The sequence below is a fragment of the Mustela erminea genome, chromosome 5 (assembly GCF_009829155.1).
Source record: "Mustela erminea isolate mMusErm1 chromosome 5, mMusErm1.Pri, whole genome shotgun sequence".
NCBI classification, from domain to species: Eukaryota; Metazoa; Chordata; class Mammalia; order Carnivora; family Mustelidae; genus Mustela; species Mustela erminea.
In genome coordinates, this window is record NC_045618.1 from 129,675,071 (window position 1) to 129,697,806 (window position 22,736).

The following is a 22,736-nucleotide window of genomic DNA, read 5'->3' on the forward strand; positions in this document are numbered from 1 at the left end:
TTCTTAGCCTCCGAATCCCGCCTGAAGAACTCATTAAAAGTAAGGTTTCCCAGGCCTCAAACCAGAATCACTGAAAACAGAACTTTGGAGTATAGAGTCTAGGGACCTGCATTTTATAAGGTCCTCAGGTGTCACTGATCATCTGAGAGCCATTCCCACCTCCGTGAGAGCCAGCCAGAATCTCTTCTGTTTCTGGAAAGCTGCCCTTCCAGATAGATTTCCCTGCCCTCCTTGGTAACCCACTGCAGTAGAAAACCACCTTAGCAGTAAGGAAGTCCAAGCTTATGCAGTCCCTCATCACGTAGCATCACCCCACTTCTCGGTACCGCGTTCAGCAGAGGGAGAAACAACGAGGACGTGGTGGAAGCACCCAATCCAGGGCAGGAAAGGAAACTGTGTGGGGGTTTTCAGTGGGAAAAGCAATAAAGCAGAGAGAAGCCCAGCCATGGTTAGTCCGGATGGAGTCTGAGATGGGCAAGGACGGTGTCTCCCGCTGGCACTTCTCCAGCTCCTGCTCCCTTAGGTGGAGGCTAACCCTCAACACAGCATCAAGTCTGGGGAGCAGTACTCACTGGCCTCCTCCACCCACCCCACAGGAACCAGGTAGTGGGAACAGTTGGAGAGTGGCTCTGTGGCAGCAAGAAGCCAGCCGTGTGTGTCCAGGCAGCCTGGGTGGACAAGAAAGCTACAGATACATGCAAACATGGAACTAAGGCGGTATTTGCACTGACCAGTATGGAGGGATGCCTAGCACATGGCTTTGGCCTCCCATCACCAGAAACACAAGGCTTTTGGTTTCATTTCAGCTGTGGCCTCTAGAAAGAGATCACTGCTTCTGAGCAACTGCAAATACCATCTCATCAGGCAACTGCAAGTCCAAAACAGCCCCAGGAAATACACACGATGAGCTAGGAGAGGAGAAGAGCTAGAAAGAGAATGGCCAAACCCAGTAGGGGAAAGACCACAGCAATGGTGGGCACAAGCCAGAGTTCAGCCCAGCATCTGTAATCTGTTGGTAAAGTCTCGTTTCTCCCGGGGCGACCCGGTCCCGGTGATGGTGTGCAAAAAGATGGTAGGAGAGGCGATTTCCAGTGGTACCTGGACACTTCCTTTTTTTTTTTTTTTTTTAAGGTTTTATTTATTTTTTTGACAAAGAGAGACACAGCGAGAAAGGGAACACAAGTAGGGGGATTGGGAGAGGGGGAAGCAGGCTTCCTGCTGAGGAGGGAGCCCGATAAGGGACTTGATCCCAGAACCCTGGGATCATGACCTGAGCCAGAGTCAGACGCTTAATGCCTGAGCCACCCAGGGACACCCCCACCCAGGACACTTATTTGCATGTGCAGTCCCCCCCAAAAAAGATAGCTAATCTATCAAGCCTGCAATCTTGCTTAGAACAAAACCAAGTAAAGGAAAAAGTCAACAGGATAAAAAAATAGCATACAAATACATGAATAGTTGGTTTCCAAGAAGTACATGGGAATGATAACTAATGAATTCAAGATAGTGCTTGCTTCTGATTTTGTAGGAGAAAAGTTGGAATCAGGGAAGTATCCCAGTGGCTACAATTGTATGGGTAAGGGATTATTTCAGATACAGTGCAAAAGAAGAGTGATCGCTAAATTATTTCTTATATGTTTCTTTATATCTTATGTATTTCACCTTTTTTTAAATTTTATGTTGTTGCTTTTTTTCTAAATACAAGGATATGCCGGTCCATAGGTCACTGATATATCTAGAACAACCGAGAAGACAACATGAGGGACGCCTGGGTGGCTCAGACAGTTAAACAGCTACCTTCGGCTCAGGTCATGATCCCAGGGTCCTGGGATCGAGTCCCACATTGGGTTCCTTGCTCAGGGGGGAGCCTGCTTCTCTCTCTCTGCCGCTGCCTGCCTCTCTGCCTGCTTGTGCTCTCTCACTCTCTTTCTCTCTCTGACAAATAAATAAATAAAATCTTAAAACAAAAAAAAGAAAAGAAGACAACATGACAGGTGCATGGCCTGCTTGGGAACACAGACAATCCACTGCACACGGAGCGCAATCTCCCGGGAGATGCCCAAGTGACGCCATTTTCCTCCAGGGTCCCCATGGATGGAAGCAGTCCCACCAAGTCTCTCCCCAGACCACACTAAGGCCCAAGTTGGTACTCCTCCAGAACTCACCCCAAATCGGGGCCAACATGCAAAGTTGTGCAGGTTTGCAACACAGTGCTCAAAAGGGTTTGGGTACAAAGCTAAAAAGGAGGCCCTGGGTGCCATTGCAGGCTCTCTGTCTCCCTTTTCCACAGGCCTGGTCCTTACGTGACCCAAGCAGAGCACATTAAATGCAGCTCATGCTCCTGCAAAAATTACTGCAAACTCCAAGAAAGCCAGTCACCAAGACAGCAAGGATTCCATTTCTCTCCTTTGCTTCTGTGCACAATACTTTCAGACAAAATGTTCTGGGATGAGAAGGGAAAGCAGCAAAAGGGGGCCTGAGGGACAGGGTGCATGAAAACTCACCCAAAGCTTGCACACTGGGTTGACAGATGGTGCACATGCAAAGGAAGGGCAGCACAATTAGGTCTAACCATAAGAGAGGAGGCCTTCCCAGGTACGCACCCCACCATCACCCTCCATGCTGAGTTAGGAGCCCCTCCCGTGCAAGGCTCCTGCCCCCCTCCCACCCCCACCCCCCACCCCCACTTCTTGGCTGGGAGTCAGCTGCTGTCAGGAACCAGAGCTGGAATGAAGACAAATCGATCCTCTGCAATGGGTGATTTCACACCTGCTTCCCCCTGCTGGACTGTAGCAGCTGGAGGGCAGGGGTCAAGTCTTATTTCCCTTCATATCCTCTGAGGCTGGGCCTCACGCAAGACCTGGCACAGAGCAGGCTCAGTTAAAGTTTGTTAAAATAACGGATGGGTGGAAGAACAGTGAAGACATGCTGTGGTGTGGCCAGGACAGTCCCCAGGTTTCAGAAAATATTCCTGAAGAGCCACACATGGCTACAGTTCCTCTTAGTGGGCAACAAGAACCTTACAGTGCTTCTTGATTTAGCACACCTTCACTAAGCAGGCGGCATGGTTATCCTCAAAACTGCCAGTTGTTCAGTAGCTTAAGGGCTGAAACCCCTTCCCAAAGCAAAGAGCTAGCATCCACCAGTTCCTTTGGAGGGTCCATACTTCCCCCCCACTGGGAAATGCAAATCCTAAATCTTTGGTGGATTAACTCTCTGGTTGGTTGATTAAATATAAAAAGGAATTCCCTGGTGGCTCAGTTGGTGAAGCATCTGGCTTCAGCTCAGGTCATGATCCCAAGGTCCTGGGATCAAGCCCCATGTTGAGCCCCATGTTGGGGTCTCTGCTCGATAGGGGGCCTACTTCTCTATCTCCCTCTGCCTGCCGCTCCCCCTGCATATGCACTCACTCTCTCTCCATGTCATATAAATAAATAAATAAAATCTTTAAAAAAAAAAAAAAAAAGATGTTTCCTGGAAGGAGATTCTATTGCCCTTCCTCCTCCTCTCTTGTGTTTCTCGAACCCATACCAGCAGGACAACAGCCTCAGGGCTCACACCAGCATGGATGGACTCAAGGGAGAAGCAACCCATCGGTGAAGATCTAGATGTCAAAGTCCAAGCCCAAGATCTGCCACAAAACTGCAGGAGGCTTGGGATATCTGGATGGCTCAGTCAGTTAAGGACCCAACTCTCAATCTCCACTCAGGTCTCGATCTCAGGGTTGTGAGTTAAAGCCCTGCATTTGGCTCCACACTGGGCATGGAGACTACTTAAAAAGGGGGACAAGATGACAGTGGAGTAGGAGACTGAAATGACATCAAGGCCCAGGAGTTCAGCTAGATAGTTACCAAACCATTCCAAACACCTACAAACTCAACAGGAGATAGAAGAGAAGAGGAGCAGTAATTCTAGGAACAGAAAATCAACCACCTTCTGAAAGGTAGGACTTGGGGAGAAGTGAATCTGAAGCAACAGGAAGATAGACCCCGGGGGAAAAGGGGCCAGCTCATGGCAAGTGGTAGAGCAACGGAGCACAAAAATAGAATTCTTAGAAGTCTGCGTTACTGAGGGACATCACTCCAGAGGCTAAGCAGGGGTGGAACCCTTGCGGGGACAGTGTGATCTCAGTTCCCACAGGGTCACAGAAAGACTGAGGGTGCCTGAGTGTGGCAGAGCCCCCAGGTATTGGAGCGGGAAATCCGACTACAGAGACGGAGCCAAGGAGTGAGCTTTCAGATCGTGGTTACCTTAAACCATGATCCAAGGCACAGTCAGGCCACTGTTCTCTGAGCAGAGACCCCACAAGTGGCTGAACCAGAGAAACCCCCTCCTTCCTCCTCCAGGACAAGTGGCGCAGGAACACACAGCAGGAATCTGCTGGGTTTGGAGACTCCAAATGGGGCCCTGAGCCAGAAATAGAAATGCTCAGTCACAGGCCAGGTGAACACAGAGCGCAGACGGAGACCAGGGAGACAGGAGGGATTGGCTGCTTATCTCTGAGGGCACACTGAGGAGTGGGGCCCCGAGCTCTCAGATCCTCCAGGGCAGAGATTAGGGGGCTGCCATCTTTATTCCTGTCCTCCAAAGCTCTGCAGAAAGCATTCAGGGAACAAAAGCTCCCAGAGCGAACCCGAGCAGATTACTTAGCCTGGCCCCTGGCAAGGGTAGTGTAATTCCATCTCGGACAAACACATTTTAGAATGACTGCAACAGGCCCCTCCCCAAGAAGATAACCAAGAACATCCAGCCAAGACCAAGTTCATCGATCAATGAGAACTGTGGAACTCCAGAGCTGGGGAACACAACACATAGAATTCATGGCTTTTTTCCAATAATTCTTTAGACTTTCAAGGTTACGTTTTTAAATTTTATTTTATTTCCCTTTTCCTATTTTATTTAATGTTTTTTCTTTCCTATCTTAATCTATTTTAACTATTTTATCTTATCAATATCTTTTTTTTTATTTTTTTTAATTTTCATTTTATAGTCATATTCTATCCCTTCATTGTATTTAACCGTATTTTTTTGTATACATTTAAGTTTTTCTTTCTTTAAAGTTTTGGGATACAGTTTCTTCTAACAGACCAAAACATACCCTAAATCTAGCATTCTACTCTCCACCCTGATCACATTCTCTTTTTTTTTTTCAACTAACTTCTTATCTTATCAATATCTTTTTTAAAATCTTCTTAAATTTTCATGTTTACAGCCAAATTCTATTCCTTCATTGTGTTTACTCTTATATATATATATTTTTTTTTTCTTTCTTTAAAATTTTGGAAGACAGTTTCTTCTAAGAGACCAAAATACATCCAAAATCAAGTGTGTGGCTCTGTTCTATTCACCAGTCTAATATATATATATATATATATATATATATATTTTTTTTTTTTTTTTTTTTTTTTTCTTTATTCCCCCTTCCTTCTACCCCTGGTTTTGGGTCTCTTATGATTTGGTTAGCATACATTTTTCTGGGATCCTTGACACATTTTTAGTATATTATTCTCTCATTCATATATTCTTATCTGGATAAAATGACAAGGCAGAAAAACAAACTCACCACAAAAAAAAGAACAAGAGGCAGTACCAATGGCTGGAGATCTAATCAATATGGACACTGGTAATATGTCAGAACTAGAGTTTAGAATGATGATTCTCAAGGTGATAGCTAAGCTCAAAAAAGGGCAGGAAGATACTAGAGAAACCCTTTCTAGAGAAATAAAATCTCTTTCTGGAGAAATGAAAGAACTAAAATCTAACAAAGCTGAAATCAAAAAAGCTATTAATGAGGTGCAATTAAAAATGGAGGCTCTTGGGACGCCTGGGTGGCTCAGTTGGTTAAGCAGCTGCCTTCGGCTCAGGTCATGATCCCAGCGTCCTGGGATCGAGTCCCACATCGGGCTCCTTGCTCCATGGGGAGCCTGCTTCTCCCTCTGACTCTGCCTTCCACTCTGTCTGCCTGTGCTCGCTCTCCCTCTGAAAAATAAATAAATAAAATCTTTAAAAAAAAAAAAAAATGGAGGCTCTTACTGCTAGGATAAATGAGGCAGAAGAGAGAATTAGTGATACAGAAGACCAAACGACAGAGAATAAAGAAGCTGAGCTAAATAAAGACAAACAACTACTGGACCATGAGGGGGGAATTTGAGAAATAAGTGATACCATAAGACAAAACAATATTAGAATAATTAAGATTCCAGAAGAAAAAGAGAGAGGGGGGCAGAAGATATCTGGGAGAGAATTATAGTAGAGAATTTCCCTAGTATGGCAAAGGGAACAAGCATCAAGATCCAGGAGGAACAGAGAACGCCCCTCAAAATCAATAAAAATAGGTCCACACCCCATCATCTAATAGTAAAACTTACAAGTCTTAGTGACAAAGAGAAAATTCTGAAAGCAGCTCAGGAAAAGAAGTCTGTAACATACGATGGTAAAAATATTAGATTCACAGCAGACTTATCCACATAGACCTGGCAGGCCAGAAAGAACTGGCATGATATATTCAGAGCACTAAATGAGAAAAACATGCAGCCAAGAATACTATATCCACCTGGGCTATCATTGAAACTAGAAGAGATAAAAAGCTTCCAAGACAAACAAAAACTAAAAGAATTTGTAAATACTAAACTAGACCGACAGGAAATATTGAAAGGGGTCCTCTAAGCAAATAGAGAGCCTAAAAGTAGTAGACCAGAAAGGAACAGAAACAATATACAATAACAGTCACCTACAGGCAATACAATGGAACTAAATTAATATCTTTCAATACTTACCCTGAATGTAAATGGGCTAAATGCCCCAATCAAAACACACAGGGTATCAGAATGTATAAAAAAAATAAGACCCATCAATATGTTGTCTACAAGAAACTCATTCTATTTTTTTTTTAAGATTTAATTTATTTATTTGACAGACAGAGACCACAAGCAGTCAGAAAGGCAAGCAGAGAGAGGGGGAAGCAGGCTCCTTGCTGAGCAGAGAGTCTGATGCAGGGCTTGATCCCAGGAGCCTGAGATCATGACCTGAGCCAAAGGCAGAAGCTAAACTCACTGAGCCACCCAGCCACCCCAAGAAACTCATTTTAGACCCAAAGAGCCCCCAGATTTAAAGTGAGGGGGTGGAAAACCATTTACCATGCTAATGGACATCAAAAGAAAGCTGAGGTAACAATCTTTATATCAATAAATTGGGTTTTAAGCCAAAGACTATAAAAAGAGATGAGGAAGGATACTATATCATACTCAAAGGGTCTGTTCAACAAGAAGATCTAACAATTTTAAATATCTATGTCCCTAACATGGGAGCAGCCAACTATATAAAACAATTAATAACAAAATCAAAGAAACACACTGACAATAGTACAATAGTAGAGGACTTTAACACCCCCATCACTGAAATGGGGAGACCATCCAAGCAAAAGATCAACAAGGAAATAAAAGCCTTAAATGACACACTGGACCAGATGGACGTCACAGATGTATTCAGAACATTTCATCCCAAAGCAACAGAATACACATTCTTCTCTAGTGCACATGGAACATTCTCCAGAACAGATCACATCCTGGGTCGCAAATCAGGTCTCAAACACTACCAAAACATTGGGGTCATTCACTGTATATTGTCAGACCTCAATGCTTTTAAATTAGAACTCAATCACAAGAAGAAAGTTGGAAAGAATTCAAATACATGGAGGCTAAAGAGCATCCTACTAAAGAATGAGTGGGTCAACCAGGAAATTAAAGAAGAACTGAAAAAAATTCATGGGAACAAATGATAATGAAGACACAACTGTTCAAAATCTGTGGAACCCAGCAAAGGCGGTCCTGAGAGGAAAGTATATAGCCATACAAGCCTTTCTCAAGAAACAAGAAAAGATCTCAAATACACATCCTAACCCTACACCTAAAGGAGCTGAAGAAAGAACAGCAAAGAAAACCTAAACCCAACGGAGAAGAGAAATAATTAAGATTAGAGCAGAAATCAATGAAATGGAAACCAGAAGAACAGTAGAACAGATCAATGAAATTAGGAGCTGGCTCTTTGAAAGAATTAATAAGACTGATAAAACCCTGGCCAGACTTATCAAAAAGAAAAGAGAAAGGACCCAAATAAAATCATGAATGAAAGAAGAGAGATCACAACCAACACCAAAGAAATACAAACAATTATAAAAACATATTATGAGCAACTATTTGCCAGCAAATTTGACAATCTGGAATAAATAGATGTATTCCCAGAGACTAAAAACTACCAAAACTGAACCAGGAAGAAATAGAAAACCTGAACAGACCCATAACCAGTAAGGAGATTGAAGCAGTCATCAAAAATCTCCCAACAAACAAGAGCCCAGAGCCAGACAACTTCCCAGGGGAATTCTACCAAACATTGAAAGTAGAATTAATACTTATTCTTCTGAAACACTTCCAAAAAATAGAAATGGAAGGAAAACTTCCAAACTCATTTTATGAGGCCAGCATTACCTTGATCCCAAAACCAGACAAAGATCACAACAAAAAAGAGAATTATAGACCAATATCCTTGATGAATACAGATGCGAAAATTCTCACCAAAATACTAGCAAATAGGATGCAACAGAATATTCAAAGGATTATTCCCCACAACCAAGTGGGATTTATTCCTGGTTCAACACCTGCAAATCAATCAAAATGATACAATACATTAATAAAAAAAAGAATAAGAACCATATGATATTCTCAATAGATGCTGAAAAAGCATTTGACAAAGGACAGGATCCCTTAGTGATCAAAATTCTTCAAAGTGTAGGCATAGAGGGTACATACCTCAATGTCATCAAAGCCACCTATGAAAAACCCACAGTGAATATCATTCTCAGTGGGGAAAAACTAAAATCATTCCCCTAAGGTCAGGAACGTGGCAGGGATGTCCACTATCACCACTGCTATTCAACATAGAACTAGAAGTTCTAGCCTCAGCAATCAGACAACAAAAAGATAGAAAAGCTATCTGAACCAGCAAAGAAGAAGTCAAAGTCTCACTCTTTACAGATGATATGATACTTTCTGTGGAAAACCCAAAAGACTCCACTCCAAAACTGCTAGAACTCATACAGGAATTCAGTACAGTGTCAAGATATAAAATCAATGCACAGAAATCAGATGCATTTCTTTACACCAACAAGACAGAAGAAAGAGAAATTAAGGAGTCAACCCCATTTACAATAGCACACAAATCCAGAAGATACCTAGGAATAAACCTAACCAAGGAGACAAAGAATCTGTACTCAGAAAACTATAAAATACTCATGAAAGAAATTGAGGAAGACACAAAGAAATGGAAAAACATTCCATGGTCATGGATTGGAAGAACAAATATTGTGAAAATGTCTATGCTACCTAAAGCAATCCACACATTTATGCAATCTCTACCAAAATACCATCAATTTTTTTCAAAGAAATAGGACAAATAATCCTAAGATTTATATGGAACTAGAAAAGACCTCGAATAGCCAGAGGAAAGTTTAAAAAGAAAGCCAAAGTTGGTGGCATCACAATTCCAGACTTTGAGCTCTATTACAAAGCTGTCATCATCAAGACAGTAGGTACCGGCACAAAAACAGACACATAGATCAATGGAACAGAATAGAGAGCCCAGAAATAGACCCTCACCTCTATGGTCAACTAATCTTTGACAAAGCAGAAAAGAATGTCCAATGGAAAAAAAAAAAAAAGACAGTCTCTTCAGCAAGTGGTGTTGGGAAAACTGGACAGCCAAATGCAGAAAAATGAAACTGGACCATTTCCTTACACCACACACAAAAATAGACTCAAAATGGGTAAAAGATATCAATGTGAAACAGGAATCCATCAAAATCCCTGAGGAGAACATAGGCAGCAACCTCTTCAACCTCAGCTTCAGCAACTTCTTCCTAGAAACATCGCCAAAGGGAAGGGAAGCAAGGGCCTAAATGAACTACTGGGACTTCATCAAGATCAAAAGCTTCTGCACAGCAAAGGAAACAGTCAACAAAACCAAAGACACCTGACAGAATGGGAGAAGATATTTGCAAATGACATATCAGATAAAGGGCTAGTATCCAAAAATCTATAAAGAACTTATCAAACTCAACACCCAAAGAACAAATAATCCAATCAAGAAATGAGCAGAGGACATGAACAGACATTTCTGCAAAGAAGACATCCAGATGGCCAACAGACACATGAAAAAGTGTTCAACATTACTCAGCATCAGGGTAATACAAATCAAAACCACAGTGAGGTAACACCTCACACCAGTCAGAATGGCTTAAATTAACAAGTCAGGAAACAACAGATGTTGGTGAGGATGTGGAGAAAGGGGAATCCTCCTACACTATTGGTGGGAATGCAAGCTGGTGCAGTCACTCTGGAAAACAGCATGGAAGTTCCTCAAAAAGTTGAAAATAGAGCTACCCTATGACCCAGCAGTTGCACTACTGGGTATTTACCCTAAAGATACAAATGTAGGATCTGAAGGGGCACGTGCACCTGAATGTTTATAGCAGCAATGTCCACAATAGCCAAACTATGGAAAGAACCTAGATGTCCATCAACAGATGAATGGATAAAGAGATGTGGTATATATACACAATGGAATACTATGCAGCCATCAAAAGAAATTAATTCTTTCCATTTGCAACAACATGGATGGAACTACACGGTATTATACTGAGTGAAATAAGTCAATCAGAGAAGACAATGATCATATGATATGCCCGATATGAGAAATTTGAGAGAGAGGGTGGAGGGTTTGGCAGGTAGGGAAGGAAAAAAATGAAACAGGATGGGATCGAAAGGGAGACAAATCATTGGAGACTGTTAATCTCACAAAACAAACTGAGGGTGGCTGGGGGGAGGGTAAGGAGAGGGTGGTTGGGTTATGGACATTGGGGAGGGTATGTGATATGGTGAGTGCTGTGAAATATCTAAGCCTGACGATTCACAGACCTATACCCCTGGAGCAATAAAACATTATATGTTAATAAAAACAATTAATTAAAAAATAAAATAAAATCCATAAAGAAAAAAAATCCCAACACCCCTATAGACCTCCAGTTTCATCTGTACATTAGAAGCCTGAGCTAGCTGGTGCCAAAGAGGTGTTTCTCAAGGTCAATGGCATAAATATAAAAAGAGTCGTCACCCCACCTCAGTCCCTTATTTTACTCCTCTAATCAATATCCTTTTCCCCCAAAACACCCTACCATATGCCATGGTTCTAAAGGTTGACAGTCGACGACCCTTCTCTCTAAACACAGATTTCAGAAATGTTGAAATTGTTACACATACTCAAGCCCGAAGTAGCCCATGTCCCTAAACAAGGTCAAGTATAAACATCACCAGAATTTAATGGGCACAAACAGTTCTTACAACAAAATTGCCGCTGCTTCCCATGTGCACGTGAGTACTGCAGGTGAACCTCCCATCTCTGTTTTATGGGAGCCCCATAGAGGTGTAATGTTGCTGATCTCTCTCTTCCCTCTTGCTCCCTATGGGAGGAGGAGTCACCAATCAGACTGGTGAGTTTGTGAGAAGAAACAGATCGTGCTCAGCCCATCGTGCTCAGCCCACTGCTGCCTCTCATCTCCCTTTTGGGATCAGCACAGTTCCACAGGACGCTGGTGCTCCACTCCTTCCTGCCCTAATAGGTAGCACCCCCCCCCAATCCCCATGAAAAGCTTGTTCTGCCACATCTATACTGTGTAGGTAAGTCTAGCAAATTCAGGAGTGAAGTACAACAAGCCCACTGGCTCACAGGCCCGAGACACAAGCTCCAACTCAGCATTTATCAGTAATACAGCTAACATTCTCAGTTCTTCTTGGCAGACACCTGCATCTCCTTGGTTCTGCTTCTTAGACAAGGAAAAGCAGAGTATTAATCACCACCTCTTCAAGCCCAAGCAGTAAGGACTAGTGTGACTGATACGATGCACACACATACGGCTGACCGGACACATCTGACACCACAGGAGTCCCGCAACCTACTCAGAAACAAGCAATGCGATTCAACGCAAAAGCTTCCTGGTCACAGCAGCAGTTGAGAACCCTCCTATATTCGGATTCTGATTAAGAAAGGAAAAGGCACCCGCGATCTCTCTCTCTCTCTCTCTCCCTCCCTCCCTAGACACACTTTCTCTCTCTCATGCTTCTCATCGTATGAGAGAGTAGATGCTCAAAAAATTTTCAGTGACTGATGACTTTACACCAGGGCATTCGTATTCACTGAAGGCTTAACAAAACTTCACCCAAGAACTTGCCATGACTCCCTACTACCTCTGGTATAAACCTTGGCCTCTCGTCCCTCTGTGACCTAGCTCTAATTCTCTTTGCCAGTATTACCTTCACTCACCCATACCCTAGTCCCTAGTAACACTGAACTAATCTGTTTCTTATAGACAATCCCCAAAATTTTACCCATCAACCTCAACCAAAATCACCTGTCCCCAGTGTTACACATTTCAATCCCACCCACTTTCCAAACCCAGCTCAAATACCCCCTTAACTTATTCAGTCTCACCCAGATTGGGCCACTCCCTCTGCTCTTATATGCCTCAAGGGTCTTAACTATTTTGGGGTATACTAGTTGAACAAGAAAGTAAATATACTATAGATAAAGAGAGGTGGGTTTCTCACTAAGAGAAATAGAGAAATAAGTTATACATAAGAAATGGGAGAGAGCTAAAATTCTGTGACATTAGATGGGAGTTGGAGATATCCATATGAACTCATGGTTTCTTCATAGATAGGTGTGTGTGTGCACATGAGTATACACACATATATCTCCTTGCTTTGTCTCCTGGGAGGGCCTAGAAACAATGGCATAGCAATGTGCACATCTAGCGCCAACAACTTGGTTTCTAAATACCCTCTTCCAATAAAAAGAACCAAGGCTCCTTGGAGAAGTGATTGATTCCAGGGCTGCAGGAAGGAAAATACACAGTGAGTCTGGGGATTAGAAAATTAAGATAGTGAGACACCTGAGTGGCACAGCTGGTTGAGGGTCCGACTCTTAGTTTCTGCTCAGGTTGTGATCTCAGGGTTGTGAGATACAGCCCACACTGGGCTCCACGTTTGGCATGGAGTCTGCTTAGGATTCCCTCTCCCTCTCCTTGTGCCCCTTCTCCCATGTCTGCACCCATTCACTTGCTTGCACTCTCTCTCTCTCCCTCGAAAGTGAATAAATAAATCCTATTTTTTAAAAAAAAAGAAAAAAGTTAAGATAGTGCTCAAAAAAGAACGGACACAGAAATCAACCTGAAGGAGTTCCCAATGGCCAAAATTAGAATAATTTGAACAATAAAAATAATGATGGTTTTGGATTATAACCCATAGAATAATATAAATATCCACATGAGTTCATACTGATAAAAATAATTAAATAAACAACTGAAGGAGAAGGGTCAGCTCTTCCTTACATGAGAATTCCAATTAACAAATGTAGAAATAAGGAAAATAGAAAATCGTTAACTTGTTCATTAAAATGATAAGGAGTCATTGAGGTAAAACTTGTGCCTCTGGATCTCCTCTCTGGCTGCATTAAATAATCCCCAGTGTTTATTTAAACAAGGCTGCTCATCTCTGTTCTACCAATTCAGCTGGGACAAAGGCAACTGCCGCCACTTTACAGATAGGATAGTACTTCTTGGTGGTAGACCAGAAGCCTGGCAGACCAAAAGCCTACTAGTCGACTCAGCACCATGCTAACCTCTCATCATCCTGTTTAGGCCCTGGAATTTCTCGATTTCATTTCTTTCCTTAAATTACTAGACCTTCTGTGATTTATCAAAACCTTAACTAAGCTTCAAGATCCAGCATGCTTCTCTAATGGTACCCAGTGTATCAGGATTCATTTGATTGCAAGTAACAGAAAACTGATCTCAAATCCTCTGAAGCAAAAGGAGAATTTCCTGGTACATATATAACTGGAAAGTCCAATGGGGCTTCAGGCTCAGCAAGATCTAGGGACTCAAATGACACTTCTCTCTACAATACTCCATTCACAGACAGGCTTTCCCTTCATGGTGGCAAGATGGCTGCCAGCAGCTTTTAAGTCAATACCCTTTACTGGCAGCTAATGCAGCAGAAAAGGCAGTGTCTTATGCAGGACACCCCCAAAAGTCCTAATCAACACTGGCTCAAGTGCCCATCCCTGAATCAATCTCTAGGGCCAGAGGAATGAACTCCATCAATAGCCTAAGTCATGTGCCCACTCTTGGAGCTGAGGGTGGGGTTACCCTCCCTCAAACCCTGGGATGAGTACATAAGATATGGGTGGATTCCCAAAGGAAGTTTTAGATGCTACTACCCAAAACGTGAGTGGCTCTTGAGCTGAAAAATTAACATATGTCTATGATACCAGAATCCCTCGGTCAGAATCAGCTCAGCCCTGCCTCCTCCAGCCCCATCCGGACATCTGTACCGGCCATGACTTCCTCCTGCCTTGTGCACAGGCTGGTCCACACCTGTCGCCTCTGGTTATAAGCAGCCTGGACACCCAGAGTCTGGTTCTTCAAAGTACTGGGGCCTCAGCACACCCCCTCAGCTGCCCAGCAAAGTGCCACTGAGCCCCCAGAAAACACTCCTTGGCTTTGTTTCACATCCCCTGGAATGTGAAGCTGAGTCACTGAGACACCAGGCGGCCAAGCACCAACCTTGAAAGTACTTCTCTAAGTCACTGTCTCTTGCTCTAGCATACTCCGGGACCTGGGGACGCTGGCTTGACAGTGAGATAATTATGTTTTACCCTTCACTCATTCCTTTATCAGTCACGAAGACAAGAAGAGATAAGTGTTCCAACGGAAGAACACACTCCTGCAGTATTTGCTCCTGGCTTTTCAGTGCCAGCAAGCTCCCCTTCCCAGGCACAAGTCCCGGGGACCAGCCTCCAGCCCTGTTATCTGTGTCAGCTACCCTCCTGTCAAAAAGCAGCCTGCACTTTCCTTCCTGTATCCTCCAAAGCCGTCAACTTCCCGGGGGGTTGCTGGTGCCTTACACGTGAGGGGCCACTGTCTGCATGTCACCCATCCCCTATCTGCTCTGCAGGGAGCTTGCCTTCCTGCCCAGCCTGCGCCTCTGTGTAGAATGTCACTCTGGTTGGCTCTAAGGCCTGTAGCACTGGTTAGATGGAGAAAGAGGGGCAGGGAACAGCACCGAGTCTCAGAGCCCAGGCTGTGAGATCTTCCGACACAAACTAACATTTCATCCATTCATTTGCTCAGCAAACCTCTTTATTCAGGACCTACTGTGTCCTGGGTACCGCTGTAGGTGCTGCAGACACAGAGACAAGTGTCTGTCCTCGCGGAGCATCCTTCTTGGTAGACATCGGACTGATTATGTTTGTAAAGATTTTATTTATTTATTTGGCAGAGAGGGAGAGTACAAGCAGGGGGAACAGCAGACAGAGGGGGAGGGAGAAGCAGGCCTCCCACTAATCAAGGAGCCCAACTCGGGACTCGATCGAAGGCAGGTGCTAAACCAACCGAGCCACCCAGGAGCCCCAACATCTGACTGATTCCTGATACCTGCTTCACACTCACACTTCACAACACACAGTCTCAGATATTATCTATATAATCCCCAACATGTGGCAGAGTCAACTGTAGTCTACAGACGAGGAGAATGGTAGCTCCAAAGGCTAAATGACCATCCCAAAGACAAAGCACAACTTCAGGTTTTCGGCGTGCAAACCTTGCACCCTTTCCAGATGCCCTCCCAAGGAAAGACCTAGCTGGGTGCAGCCTGAAACAGACATGAAATCAACTCAGTCCTAGGCATCATCACTAGAGGCAGTTTTCTGCCTACAAAAAAGATGACCCCCATCCCTGACCTAAAAGAATCTATAGTGTAAAGTGAAAGGAAGACATGGACGCAGTTATCATCTGTGGTAGGAATAAAGAAGTCTGACTACATTCCAGTGGGAAGACATCTCCGGAAGGACATATAGGACACGCTGATCACTTCCAGGCTGGAACAATGGGTGCCTGAGGCACAAGGACAGGAGGATCATTCTGCATGTCCAAATGTGACATACTTCGAATTGTGTGCCATGTGAATCTACTTCCCATTAAATGATGCTTTGAGGATGAGACTGGCCTCATTCTACAGGGTAAATGATCAGCTTTCTTCAACAAGAAAATAGCTCAAAAAATAGGAGGGAAGGGAAATACTATAGATTTGAGAAGATTTTGGTTGATGTTTCCTAATGCAATGCATGGTCCTCGTTTGGGTCCAGAACGTAATGCACCAACTTTAAAAAGACATTTTTGGGATTAGGGATATTTGAGTATAAACTAGCTATTAGAAGTTATTAAGGAAATATTATTAATTTTGTTAGTTATGATGATGGTATAGAAATTTTTTTTGTTTTTTGGGGTTTTGTTTTTAGATTATATTTATTTATTTGACAAAGAGAGACAAGAGAGGGAACACGAGAGTGGGAGAGGGAGAAGCAGGCTTCCCGCCAGGAAGGGACCCTGCTGCGGGGCTCAACCCAGGATCCCGATCATGACCTGAGCTGAAGGCAGACACTTAACAACTGAGCCACCAGGCACCCTTGGAAGTTTTTTTGAGGTACTTCTTTATTAGAGATACAGACTGAAGCATTTACAGATAAAATATGATGCCTGAAGTTTGCTTTTAAATATTTGAGCAAAAATAAATAAATGAATTAAAAATGCATAAATGAATAAAGGGGCAAATGGATAATACAAGACTGACGAAATGTTGATCATGTCTGAAGCCAGATGACAATTCCATAAGGGTTCATTATACTTTTCTCTCTACTCTTGTTAATGGTTGAAATTTCTATAATGAAAAGTTTAAATAAAAATTTTAAAATTAATTATCCCATCCACCAAGAATGATTGAGAAGGAAAACATGACAGAGGAGAGGTATTTGAGCTGAAGCCAAAAGGATGACTAGAAATTTTCTAAGGGGCCAAGGGCATTCCAGGCTGAGCAAAGATACACAGATCTATCCCAAACCTCTCCTTGGAGGAAACAAAAGTATCTACACTTGACCCCAAATTCAACTTATATCCAAAAAAAGACACCTTCTTGCTTGATGCTCCAACTCATCTAGCTGTAGCATCAAAATCAACCGACCTATTCCAAGCGAGGAAAGAGGGTGCGGGGTGGACGGCTCCCCTCAGAGGACTAGCAAGGAGCCCCAGTGTAGCCCTGAGAGGACAGGAAAGCAATTAACCTCTTTCAATTGGATTTTGCCTGACAAAGCACTTCGGAAGCCAACTGAGTTATCTCAGGAACAGAGCCTTCATCCCTCCTGAGTCATCCCAGACACCTTGTGCTCCCCAGAAACACACACCAGCCTTCCCAACAGTGCCTTGTCAATTAATGACCTCAGTACCATGGGATCCAGCTTGATGGCAGCTGGGCAGCCTAGCCTGTCAGCACAAAAACAACTCCAATGAGGAGACGGTCCTCCCCTCCTTACTCCCAAGCCCCCAGCGCCAATCCCCTCACAGCCCCCTGCCGGCCCCCAGGTGCACACAAGACGCTTGCTAGCTCTGCAGCTACTTTAGGACTTACCCGGTCCTGGTCTGGCTCACATGGGTCCCCGGGGCTCCTTACCTTGGACCGAAGCTGCAAGTATTCCTCAGAACCATAGGGGACACTCCTCAGGGAGGTGAGATAGTCGTAACTGATGACAGCTGTCTGTGAACCAAGGAAAAGAAAGGCTTAACACCTGGGGCATCAAATATCGCTCCTCACCACCCCACCCCTCCGATATCCTGCAGCTGCACGGGGCTCCTGACACAGGCAGTATGTCTAGAGAAGTAGACAACCCCTCCCCTAAGATGCTCCGCCCCCCAGATCTTAGCCTGGCTGCCTTCTTCCTGACAATCAGGGCTCTGCACATATGTCCCCTCTGCAGAGAACCCAGTCTAAGGTTGCCCCACCTGCCAGCAACTCTCAATTACTTATCATAATGACATTATCATACCCAAAATTACCTTGCTCGTTTGTTTCTTTGTATATGGACTATGCTCTCTGCTAGAATTTCAGCTCTACAAACATGGACCCTTGTCCTTCCCGTTCATCACTGTATCCCCAGCACCATCTCACTGTGCCAGACACAAAGGTAAATGCTCAGTAGAGACGAGCTGAAGGAATGCTGTTGGATAAACTTAGCATCGTAAATAAACATCGCTTTATATTTATGTTGCACTGACAGCCTGAGTTTTGATTCTGGGACCCTTGGCCAAAAGCCCTGAAGAAGTCCGCATATCCACATTCCCATATCCATATCCCATGTCCTGAATCAGAGAATCACAGGTTTCCAGATATCACAGACATGGAGGAAGCTGGAGGACTACCCAGGCCAAACCTTCCCTTCTAGAACTGAGCAACTGAGGTCCCTAGAAGCGACCAAGAAAAGTCTATCCCCTTGTTTACACCCCCAAAGCTTTACTCCACTCAACATAAACATGTTAAACACCGACCACAAGCGCTGGTCACTGAACAAGGCACAAGGCCAATCAAGACCAGAGCCCTGGCCTTTAAAGAAGGCACATCCTAGTGACTGGTGTGTAAGGCACTGGCAAATACCTTCCTCCCTCATTCCCAGCTACAGCTGGCCCTTGAACATGGGTTGGAACTGTACGGGTCCACTTACACATGGCTTTGGGGTTTTTCTGGTAAACTGAAGTACAGTACTGTAAATGTATTTTCTCTTCCTGATGACTTTCTTAATAACCTTCCCTTTTCTCTGGCTTACTTTATTGTAAGAATATATATGATACATACGACATGCAAACAATGTGTTAACGAACTCTTCATGGTATCTGAAAGGCTTCTGGTCAACAGCAGGCTATCAGTCCTGAATGTTCTGGGGAGTCCAAAGTTGACTGCATGGGAACTGACACCCTAACCCCCACGTAGTTCAAGGGTTAACTGTATTCAAATCCCTAAGGCTCCATTAAAGCCTGCTTCCCTTAGGGCACTCATCCTGACTCGCAGCCTACAGGTCTCACTCCTGTGTCTGAAGTCCCCTAGCAGTGATCCCCTGAGTCACACATCTTGACCCGATCCATGGTTTTAGAGTGATTGTTTTTTGACCCACTCCTGTGAGCACTCCTCAGTCATAAGATCCTTCAAAGCTGGGTCGAGGAGGGACAGTTCATTCTACCTCTCAAAGCACGTAAGACAATGCTGGGCCGCCAAAAGGCCCTCAGTAAATACTCGGGAATCATTTTCTATCCCGGGGCCTGTTTATCTATTTGTCCGTCTGGGTTCTATAACTAGCTCAGGAGAAGACTTCACAACACTGGGTATTAAGGAAACAATCAGACAACAACTCAAACAGAGCGTGCCTCAGAGTCTATCCACACCAAGGGGAAGCAAGGACGAGCTCATCCTGCAGCAGACAAAAGGCAGAGAGAGAGCACAGAGGCCTGTGGCCCTCTACCCACCAGTGAGGCAGTTACACGTGCATGTCCGGGAGAGTGGCTCTCAGCAGCATCAAGAGGCCACGATCGCAGCAGAAGGATGCTCCTGGGCCACAGAGAAAACCTCTAATGGCAAAATATTCAACTCAGATTCTCTGTTAGTTCGGGGGCTGGAGGGGATCCTCAAAAATCTTCCAAGGCCCAGATGCTCTGAGTCCAAGCCCTGCCTCAGGAACCATGCACACTAGCTCACGGGAGAGAAACCAGGGTTCCTGATAGGTTTCCTGATAGAATTTCATCAAAGCTGCCAAGCCTTTCCATATGCATTGGCCGAGGAGTACCGGCCAGGGTCTGTTGCTAAAATATGATACAGAATCTAAAATGTAAAGGCTTGGGCGGTTGGGTGGCTCTGGGGGTTAAGCCTCTGCCTTCGGCTCAGGTCATGATCTCAGGGCCCTGGAATTAAGCCCCGTAGTGGGCTCTCTGCTCAGTAGGGACCCTATTCCCCCCCTCTCTGGCTGCCTCTCTGCCTACTTGTGAGCTCTCTCTCTCCCTGTCAAATAAATAAATAAGGGTACCTGGGTGACTCAGTTGGTTCAGCAACTACCTTAGGCTCAGGTCATGATCCTAGAGTTCTAGAATCGAGTCCTGGGGCTCCCAGCTCTGTGGGGAGTCTGCTTCTCCCTCTGACCTTCTCCCCTCTCATGCTCTCTCTCACTCTCTCTCTCTCAAATAAATAAATAAAATCTTTTAAAAAAAAAAAAAGTTTGGCAAAAAAAAAAAAAATTTCTTAAAAAATAAATAAAATCTTTTTAAAAATAAATAAATGAATAAATAAATAAAATGTAAAGGCTTTACAACAGAGACTGTGTGCAATTCCAATCTACCAGGATTTGGTAGGACCCCGTGGGGGGGTGGCTACAAGAATAGAGATACAGAAGGGCACACGGCCATGCCTGCTCAAAGCTTGGCACACATAAGAGTGTTACACGTGTACCTCCGCATCTGCTGTCTTTATGAACACCTGCGGGTAACAGTGCAGTCCCTCGGCCACCTGACAATGAGAGAAACCTACCGTGGCAACTGCTCGGCCCACCCTGACAGCACCGAAGTCATTAGGATCCAAGTACTTGTTACTGTAAAGGTAGAAGCCCGAGGCAGCCAGGGCCGCGCCAGTCCATGAAGCAAGCTTGAGCGCCTTTCTGGCCATGTTCCCAGACCCTGCAGAAGGAAAGGAAACAAGGGACAGCCGAATCCCACAGTTAGTCAGACCAGGGTTCAAATTCAGGCTCTGCTGCTTAAAAGATTATATGATCTTGGGTCATTTTCTTAATCTTGCTGATCTCTGTTTCCTCACTTGTAACACAGGATGATACCTACGTCAAAAGTTATTGGGAGGGGCACCTGGGTGGCTCGGAAGCCTCTGCCTTTGGCTCGGGTCATGAGCCCAGCGCCCTGGGATCGAGCCCCACATCTGGCTCTCTGTTCAGCAGGGGAGCCTGCTTCCCCTCCTCTCTCTCTCTCTGCCTGCCTCTCTGCCTGTCAAATAAACAAATAAAATCTTTTTTTAAAAAAAGTTACTGGGATAAAATGAAATTGTGTATATAAAACACTTAGCAGAGTATCGGGCACAAGTCAACTCTCCAAGTTATTACTCCTTGCACAGTGCCAGATACCATTCGAGGCACAGGGGGAGAGGGAACAAAACAGAGTTCTTTCCCCCGTGGTGCTTCTGCTCTAGATGGGACGACAGGTCCGCAGCACACAGACATATTAGAACAGCAGCAGGTATGAAGTGCGGAGAAGAAAATGAAAGGGGGTAAGAGGAGAGATGACACGTATGAGACGAAGATGCTGTTTTAGATAGGCAATGTGGCAGAGCACGCTAACCCTCGTTACTTGTAACTACTACTTTACCACCGTGCACACACAGGTATCATTTGCCTTCTGTGTCCGGGTCAGAAGTGCTCAAGCCAAGGCCAAAACAGCAGCTGGTCAGAATCAGACAGATAAGCTCTCCACGTCTGGCTGATTTCCAAAATATTTATTTCAGTTAGAGTAAACTGCCCCTTGTCTAGACCGTGAGCTCCTTGAAGGCACAAGCCATGACTTATTCCGCCGACTCACAGTCCTGCAGGGCACTCCGAGAGTAGGGATTCAATGTCCACCTGCTGATTTGGTCTGTTGAACCGGAAGTACTCCCAGTCAGTGGGATCAAGCGGGCTCAGGGCTCTCTAATGGCCTTCCTCACCCTACTTGTACTAGCTCAGTCCACCAGGTGGACCGTTGGAGCTTCTGGGGGCCACTGTACCCAATAAGCTGTTTCCCCTTCAGTTTCTGGGAACTCTGTATCAGACTAAACTCCCAGACCACAGCTGCAGGCAGCAGGGAAGAAGTCCCATCCAGAAGTGAGCCACCAAACTAACCACACGTGCAAACCCTGTACAGAGGCAGAAGGAAGATTCAGGTCGCCCCTGCTTGCTTCTGCTCTGGACGCAGCCTGTGACCATCCCCTCCCTGCTCTGTGCCTGCCCCCCCCCCCACATGGGAAACTAATGCTACACACAGCCTTGTCTTCATTTTCTTCAAAATCTGTTTGAACTCATGCTCACACTATAGCCACAGATTTTTCTTACGTATTCACAGGTACATCTTTTTTCCATTCTTCTACTTTCAACTTACATTTTATACTACTTCTCTAAACAACATATAGTTCATTTTCTTTTGCTTGCATTTAATATAACTTGTGAATGTAGATTTAATTTTACTATCTTCTTCCATCTCAAAAATGCAGATCTCTTACACCACATTAACAAAATGAAGGATAAAAATCACATAATCAGGGACGCCTGGGTGGCTTAGTGGGTTAAGCCCCTGCCTTCAGCTAAGGCCATGATCTCAGGGTCCTGGGATCAAGCCTCACATCTGGCTCTCTGCTGAGCAGGGAGCCTGCTTCCCCCTCTCTCTGCCTGCCTCTCCGCCTACTTGTGATCTTGGTCTGCCAAATAAATAAAGTCTTTTTTAAAAAGTCACATAATCATCTCAACAGATGTATAAAAAGCATTTAACAAAATTCCACACCCATTTCCGATTAAAAACTCTCAACAAAATAGGGACAGGGGAATATACTTCAACATAATAAAGATCATATGTGACAAGCCCACAGCTAACACCATACTCATTGGTGAAAGGCAGGGAGCTTTTCTAACATTAGGAACAGGACAAGTATTATTCAGCATAGTACTGGAAGCCCTAGCCAGAACAATAGACAAGAAAAAGAGGTAAAAGCCAATCAAATTGGGAAGGAAGA

The 22,736-nt window shown here is 44.4% G+C and overlaps 1 protein-coding gene across 4 annotated transcripts in view; it reads right to left on the reverse strand.

The window, feature by feature from the left end:
• ADCK1 (aarF domain containing kinase 1) overlaps nt 1-22,736 on the reverse strand; it is a 123,133-nt gene that overhangs the window by 93,787 nt on the left and 6,610 nt on the right. For 2 of the 4 annotated variants that reach the window (XM_032344803.1, XM_032344802.1), the window contains exons 2-3: nt 20,502-20,647; nt 17,610-17,693 (exon numbers count right to left, since the gene is read on the reverse strand). In XM_032344803.1, the coding sequence (XP_032200694.1) occupies nt 17,610-17,693; nt 20,502-20,636 (219 nt within the window). In that variant the 5' untranslated portion in view covers nt 20,637-20,647. The remainder of the gene's footprint in view (nt 1-17,609; nt 17,694-20,501; nt 20,648-22,736) is intronic. The other 2 variants (XM_032344804.1, XM_032344805.1) reach the window with 1 other exon arrangement.